Source organism: Telopea speciosissima, chromosome 3 (assembly GCF_018873765.1).
Source record: "Telopea speciosissima isolate NSW1024214 ecotype Mountain lineage chromosome 3, Tspe_v1, whole genome shotgun sequence".
NCBI lineage: Eukaryota > Viridiplantae > Streptophyta > Magnoliopsida > Proteales > Proteaceae > Telopea > Telopea speciosissima.
The window spans coordinates 50,893,035-50,909,538 of record NC_057918.1 but is presented as its reverse complement, the minus strand read 5'-3'; the positions used below and the strand labels follow the sequence as shown (position 1 = coordinate 50,909,538).

At 41.2% G+C, this 16,504-nt stretch overlaps 1 protein-coding gene across 4 annotated transcripts in view; it reads right to left on the bottom strand.

Moving 5' to 3' along the window:
• Window positions 1–16,504, bottom strand: part of LOC122656541 (ribonuclease 2) — a 90,965-nt gene that overhangs the window by 51,851 nt on the left and 22,610 nt on the right. For all 4 annotated transcript variants that reach the window (XM_043851101.1, XM_043851103.1, XM_043851104.1 and 1 more), the window contains exons 4-5: window positions 9,615–9,716; window positions 9,497–9,500 (exon numbers count right to left, since the gene is read on the bottom strand). In XM_043851101.1, the coding sequence (XP_043707036.1) occupies window positions 9,497–9,500; window positions 9,615–9,716 (106 nt within the window). The remainder of the gene's footprint in view (window positions 1–9,496; window positions 9,501–9,614; window positions 9,717–16,504) is intronic.

Sequence of the window (16,504 nt, the reverse complement as noted above, 5' to 3'; positions counted from 1 at the left end):
AGCTAAAACTCGAAACACCAGGAAACAAAATAGAAAAAGGCGACTTGTCACCAACGACAGAAGATGGCATTTGGTTAATCAAGAAACATGCAGTCAAAACTGCATCACACAAAAATTTTTGGTCACCTGCATATGCAACATGAGGGCCCGGGTGATTCTTCTTGGGTTTGACGCAAAATGTTAAACTCCCATCACTTGGTCAGCCATGTTATCAAATCTCAGATTGGGGATGGGCTCTCATCCTATCTTTGGCTGGATCACTGGCATCCAAAGGGTCTCCTTCTTCCCCTAGTCACCCCTAGGATCATTTATGCTTCGGGCCTTCACAGGCTATCTTTGGTGGCTGACATCCTTGATCAATCCGGCTGGGCTCCTCCTGCTTCTTCCTCTGTGGTCCTTGCAAGCATCTGGAATGACCTCTCCTCCATCACTACAAGGCCTTCTGGCAGCCAGGACTCTGTAAATTGGTTGGCAAGTAACACTGCTCTCTTCTCCTCTAAATCTGCCTGGGACCTCATTTGGCACAAGGGTCCTCTTGCCCCTTGGAGAAAGCTGCTTTGGTTCAAGCATCACATCCTTAGGCACTGCTTCACGGTCTGGAGGATCTTCAACAACTGTCTTCCTACTCAGGCCTTCCTGGAGTATTGCCACATTCCTGTCTCCTCTTCTTGCTGCCTTTGCTGGAACAATGTGGAAGACACTGACCACCTCTTCTTCGAGTGCCCAACAGCGACAGCAATCTAGAAAGGCATCTTACAAAAATGTTGGCTTGCCCCTAGAAGAATTCTCCCTTTCTCCCGGGAATGGATTTGGATCGATATGACTTTTGGGGGCCAATCGCTGTGTGACACTGCTGGAAAGCTTGCTTTTTGTGCTACCTTGAACCACATTTGGATGGAGCGCAATATCAGAAAATAGACCTCCAATTCTAGATCTTACCAACAGATTTGGGATTCCATCTCCTTTGATATTAGAGCGAAGCTTTCAGCTGCTCCTCCCTCTTTTTGTACTGACACCCCAAGGAACAGACTTATTGTTGTCTCCTGGGGTCTCTCCTTTGTTTCCTTTTCTTCCCCTAGCCAGCAAAGCTGATGCTGGGGTTCCTTCTTTTTTGTTTGGTTGCTCCCCTTTGAGGGCCCTGTAATTTTCCTTTCTTCTTGGTAATGAATTTCTTATTCACCCAAAAAAAACATGAGGGTCCTGGCAACTTCAAGTAAGTGCCTATTTTTCTGTTCCGCTACCCCAATCTGTTGAGGAGTATAGGAACAACTAGTTTGATGAATCATTCCGTTAGTAACACAAAAAGATGAAATCTCAGTTTGAAAAAAGTCGAAAGCATTATCAGACCTACAAATTTTAATAGAAGCATTAAACTGGGTCTTTATTTCATTGCAAAAATTTTGTAACACATTTAAAAATCTAATCTATCCTTTAAAAGGTACAGCCAAGTAGTCCTGGAATAATCATCCACAAAAGTGACAAAATAACGAAAACCATGCCTATTGCTTGCACGATAAGGACCCCCACATCTGAATGCACTAAGGAGAATAAAGAAGTCCTACAGGGCATAGGACGAGAGGGGAAAGTAGCATGATGATGCTTATCCAACTTGCAGCCCTCACATTCTAATATATTTAAAGTCTTATGATGAGCATATTTATGTGTGAAGTCTTAGGGCATAAAGCATACATTTTACCACATTGGACAGAGTTACTCGGTTCTTGCTTGTGCTTTTCAGGTTTTAGGTGAATTCTTGTGAAAATGGATGAGATGATGCTAAGGAAATGTTTTTAATCTGTTTAGAGGTGTTAATGGCTTGGATGCGTAGCCCATCGAGTCAGCTTCGCAACGGTTCAAACGGCACATGATTCCGAGTTGAAACGAAGAAGTTACGGCCGTTTCCGTAACGAAGCACAAAAATGGTCTACAGGGGTTTATTTGTAATTATTGACGGTCGGCCAGAGACAAAGTGAAGCAAAAGTTCGGATTCTAGGGGCCTTAACGCAATAACCAGAAGTTATATTTCCTGTACCCGAAAGATTCCATTTGGAGGGCTCTGGACAGTCCAACTTCAACTTGAGATATCTTGGGCTCCCGAACTCCAAATTGGACGAAATTTGGGTCTATTTTGGGTGATTTTTCGCAAGGAACACAATGGTGAGGCCTATATAAGCACCCTATGCTCCACGTTTTCTGAAGGACAGAATGGGTATTTTATTTATTCTTGAAGGAATCCTAGTCATCACCCTTACTCTCTCTCTCCTCCAACTTCTTAAGGGCACTTCTGGAATTCTACTTGGGATAGATTTATTTTGAAAGATATTCTCTCACCTATGGAAAGTTGAAAAGTCAAAGATGCTTTGATTTTATTGCTTAGAGAAGATATCTACAAAGAAAAGGAAGCACTTGTTAGAATTGGAAGTTTACTTTTCTAGAAATAAAAGGTCTATGTAAACAATCTTCTCTTCTTCTTCTTTATATTTTTTTCTTTTTTTTTCTTAGGATTCAAGGCATTGTAAAAGAGGAAGGAGAAGAGAATATTCTCTTTTCTTAGGGAATATTTCTCCTACACTTTCTTCTTCTCTCTTCTCCTCTCTTTTCCCTATAAATACCCCTTGCCCTTTGGCTTGTAACAAGTTAGTTTTTTAGTTCAGTTTTTAGTTAGTTTCTAGTTCAATTTTAATTCAGTTTTTAGTGTAATTTTTAGTTCATTCACTTAGTAAAATTTCTTTTCTTCTTCTCCTTTTAAGTTGTGATTTTTGGCTTTTCTAAGTTCTAGTTTGCTTTTTGATTTTCATTTAATGGTTGTAATAGGTTTAGTTTATGCTTTAATTTCAATTTAAGTCTTCAATTGGGTTGTAATTTCTTAATTCTAGTTTAGGTTTTAAGCCTTCTAGTCTAAGTTCTTAAGTTGATGACAAGACTTGAAGATTTAGAAGAGGAGGTCAAGGTAAGTTTATGAAGTATTCAGACTTTTCAGTTACATTCATGCAAGCACATCCAGGTTTTACTATCTAAACTCTTAATCTCATTCTCCCTCTCCTCTATCTCTCTCTATCTTCTTCTTCTTCTCCCTCTATTTTTTTTTTTTTTTTTTATATGGTTATGGTTTGTGGATGCACTTTTATTCTCTTATTCTTTTTTACGTGGTTATTATGTGTGGCTGCATTTTTATTCCTTTCAATTTGCGCTAGTTTGATAGGTTAGATGCTCATGTGTTACTATCTAAACTCTTAATCCCTTAATTTTGTTACATGTTTATGAGTTAGGATGCATTAATTTTCATTAATTTAATTAGTTTAATTTAACACTTTAATTTGGTTCACTTTGCATTACTTTTAAGTTAGTTAAATAGAGTGGCGTATATCTCCTCGTGTTCGACCCGTAGCTACGATTGACCCATACGCTTGCGGTATTATTTTAACTCAAACATCTTAAACTGGGGAAAAACAACTTTTAACCTAGACAAAGATAAATGTCCTAGCCTACAATGCCATCGAAATGGAGACTCTCCACCAATAATAGTAGTTGCAGCTAAAGCAGACAGGGCAGCACCATTCAAATAATATAGTCCATCTTTCTCACACCCTCCACCAATCGTCTTCCTCGTGTGAAGATCCTCAAAAACACAGTAAGAAGGGAAGAAGGTTACGAAACAATTCAGACTTTTAGTAAGTTACCTAACAGAAAGAAGGCTTAATGGAAACTGGGGAACATGTAAGACCAAGGTTCGAGAACTCGGGTCTCGGTGGCATCTCGGCTAGGCCGTAAACCGAGTCGAGCCGAGATCTCGCCGAGATCTCGGCGAGTTGGTGCAATTTTTTTTTTTTGGACTCGGACCCCAACTCGGTCGGTTGTACACATATTTTGGGTCCAAACTTGGTATCCAGCCTATTTCGGGCCATTTAAACACAATGGCATGCCCAGTTTTGCCAAAAACAAGTCCAAATATGAGTTTCACTTTGGACCATAGGTTGGTAGGCGACGAGTCGTACTAAAAGTCTAAAACAACATAATCTATATATAATTTAGTAAAACATAGCAAATTAGCAATCAAAACATTCTAATTAGCACACATCAATCAAAACATTCAAATAAAATGTACATTACATCAATGTTCACTTAATTTGTTACATAAAATGAGATTGAACAAGAAATTCATCCCTATATCGATCCACATATAATTCCCATGTCATGGAATTGCTATAGTGTTGCAAATAGTGTGACACGCCTTCCATATAAGTCTTCGATCAACATATACCAATCTCCCTATCTTAGGGTACATGGGAGGTCATTGTTGGTATGAGGTGTAAGATCCACTCGCCATCGTAATGAGTTTGAGGCATGTATGACGGGTTTGGGACTAGGAATGTATGCCCAACACCGACTAGAGCTTGATCGTCATACTCACCGCCGATGCCCATACCGACCATAGGCACTATAATCGAACCGGTGCTCACTGCCATAGTCATAGCCATGATGATGCTTTGAGATGATTGCCATGATCGATGCTCACTAGTAGTATCTATACTCATGCTTCCGAAACTTGTAAGCATGGTGTTCATACTCGCGTTGTCCTCCTCCCGAGCATACGACCGATGTGAGTGTTAGACCCTTCTTCTACATTGTATGTTTTAGGGTAGCCACCATGGTCTTGATCTTGAGTGGCATGCGAAACCGAGACTCACCGGTGAAACGCACAGGTCCTCCTGCGTTCCAACTTCTTGCTCGATCGCCGCGCATCCCCTCACGACGCATCATCATAATAACCGCCACTCCGCATGCCACTAGCGCAGCAGCAGCTTCACCACCATCACCATCACCATCACCATCACCATCACCATCACCATCACTAGCATCACCAAGGTCATCACCACCACCATCATCATATATTAAAACCACATGAATCTAACAAGGATTACAAAATTTTTTTGGAAAAAATAGATTTGGGAAGAAATAGAAAACACCTTTGAAATCTTGCAAATAGGTGATGATGCTCCAAATTGGCACTAATCTTCACTTTGCACTTCAATCTAACTCCAAACAGGCATTCCATCCAACAATCGAAAGAAAGAAGAAGAAATTTGAAGGAGAGGTTTTTCCCCTTGGTTTAGAGCCTAAGAACTTCTGTTCCTGCTCTCTCTTATGTTGGAAATGGTTTTGGGTGAAAATTGGGCTAAATACAACTAACTAGCATCTTTGGGCCCAACCGAGATCTCGCCGAGATCTCGAGATCTCGCCGAGATCTCTCGCGAGATATTGGTTTTTGTACTAAAAAACCATGATTTTCACCTTCGAGATATCACCGAGATCTCGGCGAGATCTCGAGATCTCGGCGAGATCTCGGTCGAGAAATTGTAGTTTTTGTACCGACTAGGAACTCGACTCGGTTTTGCCCAAAACCGAGAAACTCGGCGAGATCTGCGAGATCTCGCGAGTTCTCGAACCTTGTGTAAGACAGTGTATGAAAGAGGGTTTGTGGGGGGGGGGGGGGGGGGGGGGGGGGGGTCCCACAAGAGTAGAGGAACCATTGGCCACAATAATAGGAGGGGTGTGAGAGCTAGAGGAAATAGAACTAAAAACAGATGACTTACCAATCATGTAAGCGGAAGCCCCCGAATCAATGATCCAGGGTGTGGAAGTAGTGGAAAAGAGAGCAGCAGGAGTACCTGCATGAGCTAATGTGGCAGCTGTGGTGGAGGCCCCAGAAGTGGAAGTGGATGATTCTAGACTCTTGACGCGACGCATGATTGCATCTCATCACAGATGTTGGTAGAAGAATCTCCCAGCCTTAGTATCACTAGGTGTAACAAAATTAGAACCATCTTCAGAAGTTGCATGATTGGCCAAGTTTTGAGCCCATTCGGGTTTCCCATGCTTGAACCAGCATGTGTCAACAGTGTGATTTGTCTCCCACAATAAGAACACAATCGGGCTGCTTTATCAATATGTTGTCCTCCAGAATTACGACCACAAAATCGACATCCTCCCCCTAAACCACGGCCTCTAGTATTTGTGAAAGTAGAATTTTCCTTGGGGTTAGTTTCAGGCTTGGAGGTAGAAGAGACAATACGCTGCAGTTTGGAAAAGGTGTCATTCAAGGTAGGGATAGATTCACCAGCAACTAGATATCTTTTAACAGCCTTGAGACTAGGATTCAAACCAGCCAGAAATGTAGAGACAAAAAATTCGTTTCTTTGAGCCTTCAACTTTTCAATGTCAATAGTTAGAGGCTAGAAAACATTTAACTCTTTAACCATCCCCTTAAAGGCACTGTAATAGTCTTGGAGAGACTTGTCTGACTGCTGAAACTGAAATAATTTCTCATAGAGTTCGAAGATATGTGTCATACTCTTCTCTTGGGAGTATGTCTCCTTGAGGTCATCCCAAACTCCCTCTGCCGTGGTGTGGAACATAACATTTGCAGCGATATCCAGCTCCATGCTGTTCCATAACCAAATTAAGATAATAGCGTTGTAATCCTTAGAATCAGGTTCTGGAGGAGGAGAGGTAATGTAGCTAATCTTGTCCTTAGCTACAATGTAAACTCGGACAGCCTGAGCCCACAATAAGTAGTTGGAAATCCCCTTCAACTTTATGGAGGTAATCTGAACATTGACATTGTCGTGGAGGGTCTTTGAATCAGCCATAGTAGATACACTTCAAAGAAATCGATAAGCACTCAGCGTAATCGATTGTGAAGCAAGAGAAGTAGAGAAGTAGCAACTAATAACAACAGGTGATAATAAAGGATGACTAATCTGCAGCCAGAAAAGCAGTAATCGACAGCAGCAACTCCACACTCGATGGAGGCAGCCAAGGCAAGGAACAAATCAGAATCGATCTCAGGGTTTCTATGAAGAGGAAGGAGATCTTCAGATAAGCATCACCACCAGTCAAACCAGGTTGCAAGAACCCCCAAAAGTACTAAACATCATGTAGAAGTAGGCCGGAACCACAAAACTTCAAAAAAAAACTTTCACAGAGAAAGTCGATCATTGTCAGGGTTTGTCCTGACATCGATTTCAGCAACCTTAAAGAATGTTTGAGGGAGAACTCCAAGCAGTCATCAAATATGGAAGATAAACATAGGAATCACTCCATTAATTCTTCAATCATAGAAGGAGCAGCTATTGGTGGCTGCACACCACAAGCAAAAATCGATAAAGGGAAATCAGAATAGGATCGTGGGGGGTACTCCAATCTGATTAAACAAGCTCTGATACCATGTTATAATATTAGAAACTAGACAATCAGATTAGAGAGAGGAGAAGAAGAAAGTGCAAATCCCAAAGAGAGGAGGGATCTGCGGTGAAACTGAGAGTTCTATCGCAAGTCACCCAATATCATATATAATCATAATAGAAAATATAACTTAGGACAAAACTGCCCTTACATCTGACCGAAATACTAAAGAACACAAATAACCCAGGTACAAAGACTTATCTGCCCTTATAACCTTATAACCTTATAACCACCTATTTCAACACAACTTAACTCCTATAAGGAGGAAACAAGGTCAGATATCACCACATCAGAGACCATGTTCATACCCTCAACACAACTGTCAGTTCCCTCCAAACAATGATGGCATCCTTGAAAGCTTCTATTGATTGACTGGTATTATTCAAATAAAGGACATTGTCCCATTCAATCTGAGGATTCTTCCAATTCCTTCCCTCAGGGCCCATCTCATGTTGCACCACCACCGCTATTTGGGGTTGGTCAACCTTTTGACGATGCTCCCTGTGGAGTTAAAAGAGGAGTCAAGTTGGATGTCCTCGATTTCTACAAGAGTAACAATCCAAAACAATACTTGGACTAGATTCACATCCTAGAGACATTCTTCCGATGGTACGGGTTGACCGAGGCAAGGAAGATTTTATTTGCTGAAGTCATACTGAAGGGTATAGTTCGTGTCTAGTTGATCAAATATCAGCGACAAAATCGGACTCAAGGCATCGGCTTACTAAACACTTGAGCTGAAATGCGAGAGGCCATGAACAGGCAATTTTTTCCTACCGTTCGCTCAGCTGAGGCAAGACATCATGGCTGTTGACGAATATCTGACAAAATTTTGAATGGGACAAAGAGGTCTTGGTGGCACAGTTTCAGAATGGCTTGTACCCTCAGATTAGTGCTACATTGGTTCCAATCATAGTTGTTGTCACAATATCATTAATTGAACACCAACCACAGAGAGAAAGAAAAGATTGAGAGAAGAACTCGCCCCCCCCCCCACCGATTATATTTATAATATTGAAAAGAGTTACAATGTATAGTACTACTAGGAATATATACTCAAGAGTACCAATAGGAATCCTAGAAACAAAATAATACTAGAATCCTCTCTTAAGAAAATAAGGATAACCAGAAATCCTAATCTAACTAGAAAAACAAATAACAAATAAAGTATTAAGCCACAATAGGGACTCCCCCTATCGTAGTGCACTCTAGCTTTTCTAACACTGCCCCTCAAGCTGGAGCATACAAGTCACCCATGCCTAGCTTGGAACAAACTTACCAGAAAGCAAGACCAAACAGAGGTTAGTAAACGCATCAATCAGTTGATTTGCAGAAGAGATGAACGAGTAACAATCAGCTTATTAATGACAGCATTCCATACAAAGAGACAGTCAACTTCAATGTGCTTAGTTCTTTCATGGAACACCAGATTATGATCAATATAGATAGCTGCCTGGTTATCACAAAACATCTTCATCGATAACGAAAAAGAAAAACCCAATTCTTGAAGTAATGACTTCAACCACATAACTCTGCTGCAGTATGAGCCGTAGCTCAATACTCAGCCTCTACACTGGATCTTGCTACAGTAGTCTACATTTTTACTTCTCCAGGTAACTAAGTTTCCACAAACAAATGTGAACGCCTATCACCAAATGATCTAGCCCATTCAGCATCAGAGAATCCAACCAGGTCAATACTCTGATGGGGACAATATGTAAGTCCTTTACCTGGAGCTCCTTTCAAATAACGTAGAATATGACAGGCTGCTTCCCACTGAGCCTTCTGAGGAGATATGACTTCGAATAGAGCTGATTGGAGGGCAAGGATCCATGTAGCCGACCCCATTTTGTTGGGATAAGGCTGACACTTTTTGTTGTTGTTGTTGTATTGGCAAAAACAAATTTATTAGAGATGGAAGAGAACATACAGGTCTAGCAGTATATCATATACAATGACATAAGAAGAAGAAGCACTGACGGCTAACATTTAAAATATCAAATAAAACAGAGGGACAGGAATTTTAGAGATGCAGGATTGGTCGGTATTTATTACTCTTGGGTTATGACCCATGTGAAAGGTAGCCCGGGGACTGGATGTTCTGAATGAAGTCAGAGGTGGGCGGCAGTTAAAAAGACAGAACTTATCATTCTTCATGGAAATTTTCAGGTAATTAACCTAAATCAAGAGAAAAGATCCAACACAAATGCTATAATATGATATAATGAAAGTAAAGGTTGAAGATTGTTACCCCACTGTCAATGTGCATTCCCCAAGTTGTCCATGATAAAAATGGAATAAGGAAACATAATTAGCATTGTAACAAATGGAAGCTAGAAAAAAAAATTAGTTTGAAAATGAGTAAGCACCTCATGGGCCCAAAACACTCCTCTTCCACCGAAGCAGGTAGACGGTGAACCACAACTTAAAGAGGGCCAGTACTTCTGAAGCTCTCCAAGCAATGATGAAATCTAAAATAGATATACAAATAAATATAGTAAATAACAAATATGACATTCCTCATAAAGAAGTTCATTACCATATTCAAGTACCACACTCAGCAGGAACCAATATGATATCTACGTGTATGTGTCTTGCAACTTGATTTAATCAAAATGTCTCAGATGAGCTAAAGTGACTTGTGACTTAGCAGGATTAAACAATATAATGGATTACGCATCCCATTTAATATATTTTTTTGGTCATAAAATCACCCTGACATCCATTTTTTTTAAAGTTTTACTTGCTATAAAAATCTTACAAGGCGAAGTAATAAACTCCTTAAGAATTAAAAATGATTTTTTTCTATTTTGAACAGTCCGATGCATATAGATATTCAATTCATTATAGCAATCAAGAGAAACTCTTTAGAAATAGCAATTCAAAGAAATGAATATTCAGGATAAATTTAAGTAACATAGAAGAACCAGCAATAAAGTGTCTCAGCTACCAATGCTATCATTAACTAAGGATAAATATAGGTGACCTCCTAGGTACATATTATATAACCACCAATGAGATTATATAACTACCAATGGACAGAACATTCATTTTATTTGCAAGAAACAACTTTAACTACCACATTGCTCAGATGCCTTAAATCCAAGGTTTAAAACTTTAACATTGCCAGTAATTTTGAAAAGGGGTTTGAAGAAATCCTTAGGGATTTTTGTTGTAATAATTGCAATAATGGAAAACATATGGAACCCAAAAGGTACAGAAACAACTGCGCATCTCAAATAAGAGATGTTCAAACAGTTGATGCTAGCTCGAAGTCCCTAGCTTATTATGACCATTGCTACACTGTCATGCTTATTATGAGGATTGCCACATGGTTAATCATTTTGTCTAGATTATCATATTATTATCAGGCCTCATACTCATGAACATAGCAATGGTATTCATATTAATAGTTGGACATTGCACACACTACCACTATCACAAACATCTCATGGTTAACAAGTAGATATGCTCGCACATCCATCTATCTATCTGTAACTTACAACTTTTTTTATACCCATGCATAATTGCATATGACTACAAGGTTACTAGTGTAACTTAATAAACATAACCCCAAACAAATGGCTTGATGGCTTTTGAAACTTCTTTGATTTATATTTTAGCATTAATCAATCTATTTATTAAGATGTTATTTTTTGAAAATATTAATTATTTTTTGTTTTTTTCCACAATAAACAACAAAAAAATTACTATAAAATTTGGATATGGTGAGGGGTTATCTCAGTAGAAAATTTTATTGAAATTAGCAATATTTACCTGGTATTGAAAACTCTTACAAAGAAAGAGCCACAAAACCTTCCTATTGAGATTAGCAAATATTTTACGGGTTTGAGAGCTAACAAAGAAAGAGGCACAGCATTTTCACATGTCAAAACTAATGCAATCTAGTTAAGCTAAAATTAGGTTTAGATGCAAACCATAGGAAAGAATCGTAGGATACAACCTTAGAATTAGAATAGTGATTTTTAATAACTTGAGATGGACTGATCTGATGGCCTTGAAAACCTGGTCGAGTAGCACTATAGATGAGAGGAATAATCCTTCAAAGTTTGGCCAAGATCAAACGGATGGATCTAAAGATATTCTAAGCCAGAAGTATTCTTTGTAATTCCGCTCTGGGGGAAGACTTTTGTGGGACAGAAACAAGTTTATTAAAGGTAGATTGGGAACACTTCAACCTTGCAGTCACTTGCCCATCATCTCCAACTCCGTCACTGCTCTGACCTTCTCCATCTTCAATTTCAATGTCGGATATTCACCGGAACGAAGATCCAACCCCACATGGTTAACTACTCTCTCTCTTTTATCCTCTCATAAAAAGAAAAATAAAATATAACACTCCTCAGTTGTAAGAATCATGAAGTATCTTCAATCTTGTTAGTAGTGGATACCTTGGATTTGTATTATAGTTCCAGAATAATCTTGCCTTAGAACATTGTAAGACCACCCAGTATTTTTTTCTAAACCACCGGAGATGGTTTGGTCTTCTGCAACCTTCGCCGGAGCTGGAGCTGGTGTGTAGCAAAACCCCAAATCGATTTAGGGATTTTAGGTTTGGAGGAGAAGATGTAAATAAGAGTAAAATGGTACTTGATTTAAGTCACCGATGTAAAAAGGGCAAAATTGTCTTTTGCCTTTCAAAACTAACACCTCACTAACACCGTCAGCCATCAGGGGGTTATACGTAACTGTTGAAACTACAGGGGTGTTCTGTTATTGTTTCAAACACCAGGGGGTGCATGTAATTTGCTCTTACTTATAAAAATTTAAAAAAAAAAAAAAAAAAAAAAAAAGAGACGTATCGGTCAGTATCATATAGATACGGACTGATACTTTAAACCATGCCTCCATCACCTTAGCTGGGCTTCCATTTGCCTGCCCAAGGTTGAGGAAGGGCTTGGTTTGCATTGGATTAGAGATTCCAGTATTGTCGGTGTCCTCGAGCTGATTTGGAGACTCACTACCAAACATGATAGCATCTAGTTCAATTGTGTCTACTCCTGCCCCTTCAAAGACAACTCCCTATGGACTGTCCCCCATATCTCTAACTCTTCCTGGGTCTGGCGAAACCTTTCTTCTCAGGCCCATCACTCTTAGAGCCATCCTCTCTAGGATCACTGATGGGTCCTCCACCTCCCTCTGGCTTGACCACTAGCACCCTATGGGCGTTTTCTTTTCAGTTGTCGGTGCGAGAGTGGTTTACTCTTCTAGTATGCCCAAGCACTCCATTGTTGCCTCCATTATCTCCCAAGGCTCTTGATTTGTTCCTCTCTCTTCCCCTGCGGCCCTCTCCCCAGTCTGTGCCTTCCTCCCCCCTTCCTCTCCCCCCAACTCTGTCTCGTAGCTCCCCTCCCCTTCTGGCCGCTTCAGCTCCTCCTTTGCTTGGGACTTTGTCAGAGTTCATGCCCATCTCAGTCCCGTAGCGTAAGCCTGTTTGGTTTAAGGGTCACGCCCCCCGCCATAGTTTCACTGTTTGGAAAGCCTTCACCCAATGCCTTCCCACGTAGTCTTTCCTTATCCGTAGACAGTTACATGTCCCACCCTCCAGTGTCCTCTATTGGAACGACCTTGAAGATACAGACCACCTCTTCTTCTCTTGCCCTTTCACAAACTTAGTTTGGAAAAAAAGCCCTAGCTAGTTGTTGGCCACACCCCAAAAGATCTCTACCCTTCTCTAGGGAGTGGCTTTAGATGGATATGTCATACTCAGGTAGCTCGATTTGTGACACTGTGGCAAGCTTGTGTGTGGTGCTACCATCTATCACATCTGGATGGGAGCGGAATCTTTGAAGATGGACCTCCAATTCCCGTTCCTGAGAATTGATTTGGAAAGCCATCTTTTTTTTTTATCTCAACTCTAAGCTTCACTTGTTCCCTCACAATTATGTTGTTGATTCCCCAAGGAACATGTGAATTTGTATTGTTGGAATATGTACTCCATAATACCGTGGGGGTATTCTGGTACTTTTGGGGTAGTTTTTATGTTATTAAGTGTAAGTCGGCTACGTGGGTTTTAGTCCCACATCCCCTATTTTAGTCTCTTGTAACTTTCCCCTCTATTTATAAATAGAGGGGCTTACCTATCAATTAATACAAGTAATTATTCTCTCATTCTCTCTTTTCTAGCCCACGATTCTGCCAACATGGTATCAGAGCTGGTCTGATCTAGGTTAGAAAAAGAGAAAGAAAAACCCTAATCCATCTCTTCAATCAACTTCTCCCTTCTTCTCCCTTTCTCGGCTTCTCCTTCTTCTGTTCTTCTTCCTCTCAACCTTGTAAAGGGGCAGCACTAATGAGGAGTATTGGAATATGTACTCCAGAATACCATGGGGGTATTCTGGTACTTTTGGGGTAGTTTTTATGTTATTAAGTGTAAGTCGGCTATGTGGGTTTTAGTCCCACATCGCCTATTTTAGTCTCTTGTAACTTTCCCCTCTATTATAAATAGAGGGGCTTACCTATCAATTAATACAAGTAATTATTCTGTCATTCACCCTTTTCTAGCCCACGATTCTGCCAACATTTATCTCCTGGGGTTTATCTCTTTCTCTTCTTGCTGCCCCTTCCCCCTCTCGGTAGGGCAGGGTGCTTTGTATAGTCCCCCCTCTCTTTTCCCCTCCCCTTTTCGGGATTTTGGTAATGAATTATTTATTCACCCAAAAAAATGGCCAGCTGAAACATGCAGAGTTTCAGTCAAAACCAAAATCTCGAACCTTGCTTCGACTTCTTAAATCTCCAGCCTTGACAATGGGAAAACTTCAGGGATACATCAACATAATGCAAAGTCACACTGATTGAGTTCAAACATACAACTTTTCACCAAAAACACATGCACACAAACCATGTTAGGCAATTCCATTTGAGTCATGTGTTGGAAAACACATTCTCACATACCCCTTGTGGTGGTTTTGACGATAACTAACATAGAATCATAATAATATTTTGTGATAGCTCAAGCTCAAGAAAGTCAAGTTACTTATGTTCAAGAGAAAGCTCAGAGAAAGCTCAAGAACAAGAAGTCAGAGAGCTCAAGATCAAGAAGTCAAAGTCACTAATGTTCAAGAAAGAAGAAAAGATCTTGAAGATTGAAGAATATCACCTGAGAAGACACAAGTCTAAAAATTAAAGACTCAAAGCCTTCCAAATGACAAATATTATTCAGCTTGTATGCACTTAGGACACAGTTGCATGATGTAATGCATAATTAATGTAAAAGTGCATATCATTCATTCACAATTCATTTAGGAGACCTTAGGAGGTAATAAAGTACCCCTCATGGAGTATCAACTAATTGGTCTAGAACAATTGGACTGGGGCCAGCCTTAAGCGCTGAGCCTCCAGGGTCTCCGGCGATAATCTTCCGTCTCCGGCAATGACCTTCCTTTTTCTTTTCGGCCTGCCTGTTTGAACCCCCATCTCCTTGTCTCGTGCCTTGCTGGGGGGTATATAGTCATCCCCCAGAACCTCCCACCCCCTGCCTCTCTGTCACCACCACCACCGCAAACCACCACCCTTCCTCCATCTCCGCCGTCACCACCTCCTCCCACCCTGACACAAACCTTACCTGGCACCCTTACGGCCTGGAGATCTCTGTTTAACACCCCCTCTACCTCTCACGATGGTTTGCCTCTGCACTTTATTGCCCCTTCCACTGTTGGTTCAACTAAAGTCGCCCTTTGCCCTGCGGGCTTCCTTGAAGATGAGGCGAAGCTTTGGGAAAATTGTCTGGTTGGAAACTTTCTTGGCTCTAGGCCCCCTTTCCACACTGTAAAACTTTCACTCTCCAGGCAATGGAGACCTAAAGGAAATCTTGAGATTTCACTTCTGGACAATGGCTTCTTTATTTTTAAGTTCTCTGAGGAACTGGACAAGTTGCATGCTCTGGAGAGAGGCCCCTGGCTAGTGGGAAAGAAGCCAATTTTTCTTAGGCAATGGCATCGTCAACTTCAACTCCGGCGGCTGGACATCTCTTCTCAAATGGGTCTCTCTTCCGGGTCTTCCTCTACATTACTGGTGTACAAAAGGCCTTAGCACTATGGGATCAGTCCTGGGAACCCCTCTATTTTCTGACCTTCGAACCTCAAGAAAAGATCGCTTAGCTTTTGCTCGTATCTGCATAGAAGTCTCTGTTGCTGATCCACTTCCCTCTTTCATCACGGTACATGAAGGTGATGAATACTCTTTCGAGCAAGAGGTTCACTTCAACTGGAAGCCCCCTCAATGCATGTTCTGGAAGTCCTTTGGTCATGACTCAAAGCTTTGCACCCCAAAAGTTGTAATCCCTGATCGTGAAGTCCAGCCCTCTCAGCCTTGCTCTCTGTCGCGTCCTCTACAATCTGTGGTTCGTGCCCCCTCTCGTGGAAGGACTCGTAACAGGATCAGGCACCAGAATCCTCATCGGAAAAGTTCTCTTGCCGCTGCTTCTCCCAGGTCTTTACACGATGGTCACAACCGGTTCTCTCTGCTAGCCACTTCTGACGATGCAGCAGAAGTCGATGCCTGCTCCAAGGTGCTCCAGTTCCAGATATCAAATCATAGTTGATCTTGCATGTCGCCGCATCCTCACGCCAACCCCTCTGGTGATAGTTCGTCTGATCCTTGTCCTCCCGACCCCCTTCTGTCGGCGAATCCCTACTATTAGCAGTCTGGCGATGGCATTGGCCCTCTCGATGGTCTCCCCTTTACAAGATCCAAGCTCTCATCTCTTTCCTCTCGTCCAAGTACTTCACCTAAAAGAATCTTATCTTTAACCCCTTTTGGATCAAGCCGCCCTTCTCTCCCCTCCAACTGTCACCCTGTGGCCCCCACTACTTTACAAAACCTATCAATCCTTGGCCCCAAGGTTCGAGAACTCGCGAGATCTCGCCGAGATCTCGCGAGTTTCTGGTTTGGGCAAAACCGAGTCGAGTTCCTAGTCGGTACAAAAACTACATTTCTCGACCGAGATCTCGCCGAGATCTCCGATCTCGATGATATCTCGAAGGTGAAAATCATGGTTTTTTTAGTACAAAAAAACCAATATCTCGCAGAGATCTCATTGGGCCCAAAGATGCTAGTTAGTTGTATTTAGCCCAATTTTCACCCAAAACCATTTCCAACATAAGAGAGAGCAGAAAAGTTCTTAGGCTCTAAACCAAGGGGAAAAAACCTCTCCTTCAAATTTCTTCTTCTTTCTTTCGATTGTTGGATGGAATGCACTCGTTTGGAGTTAGATTGAAGTGCCAAAGTGAAGATTCAA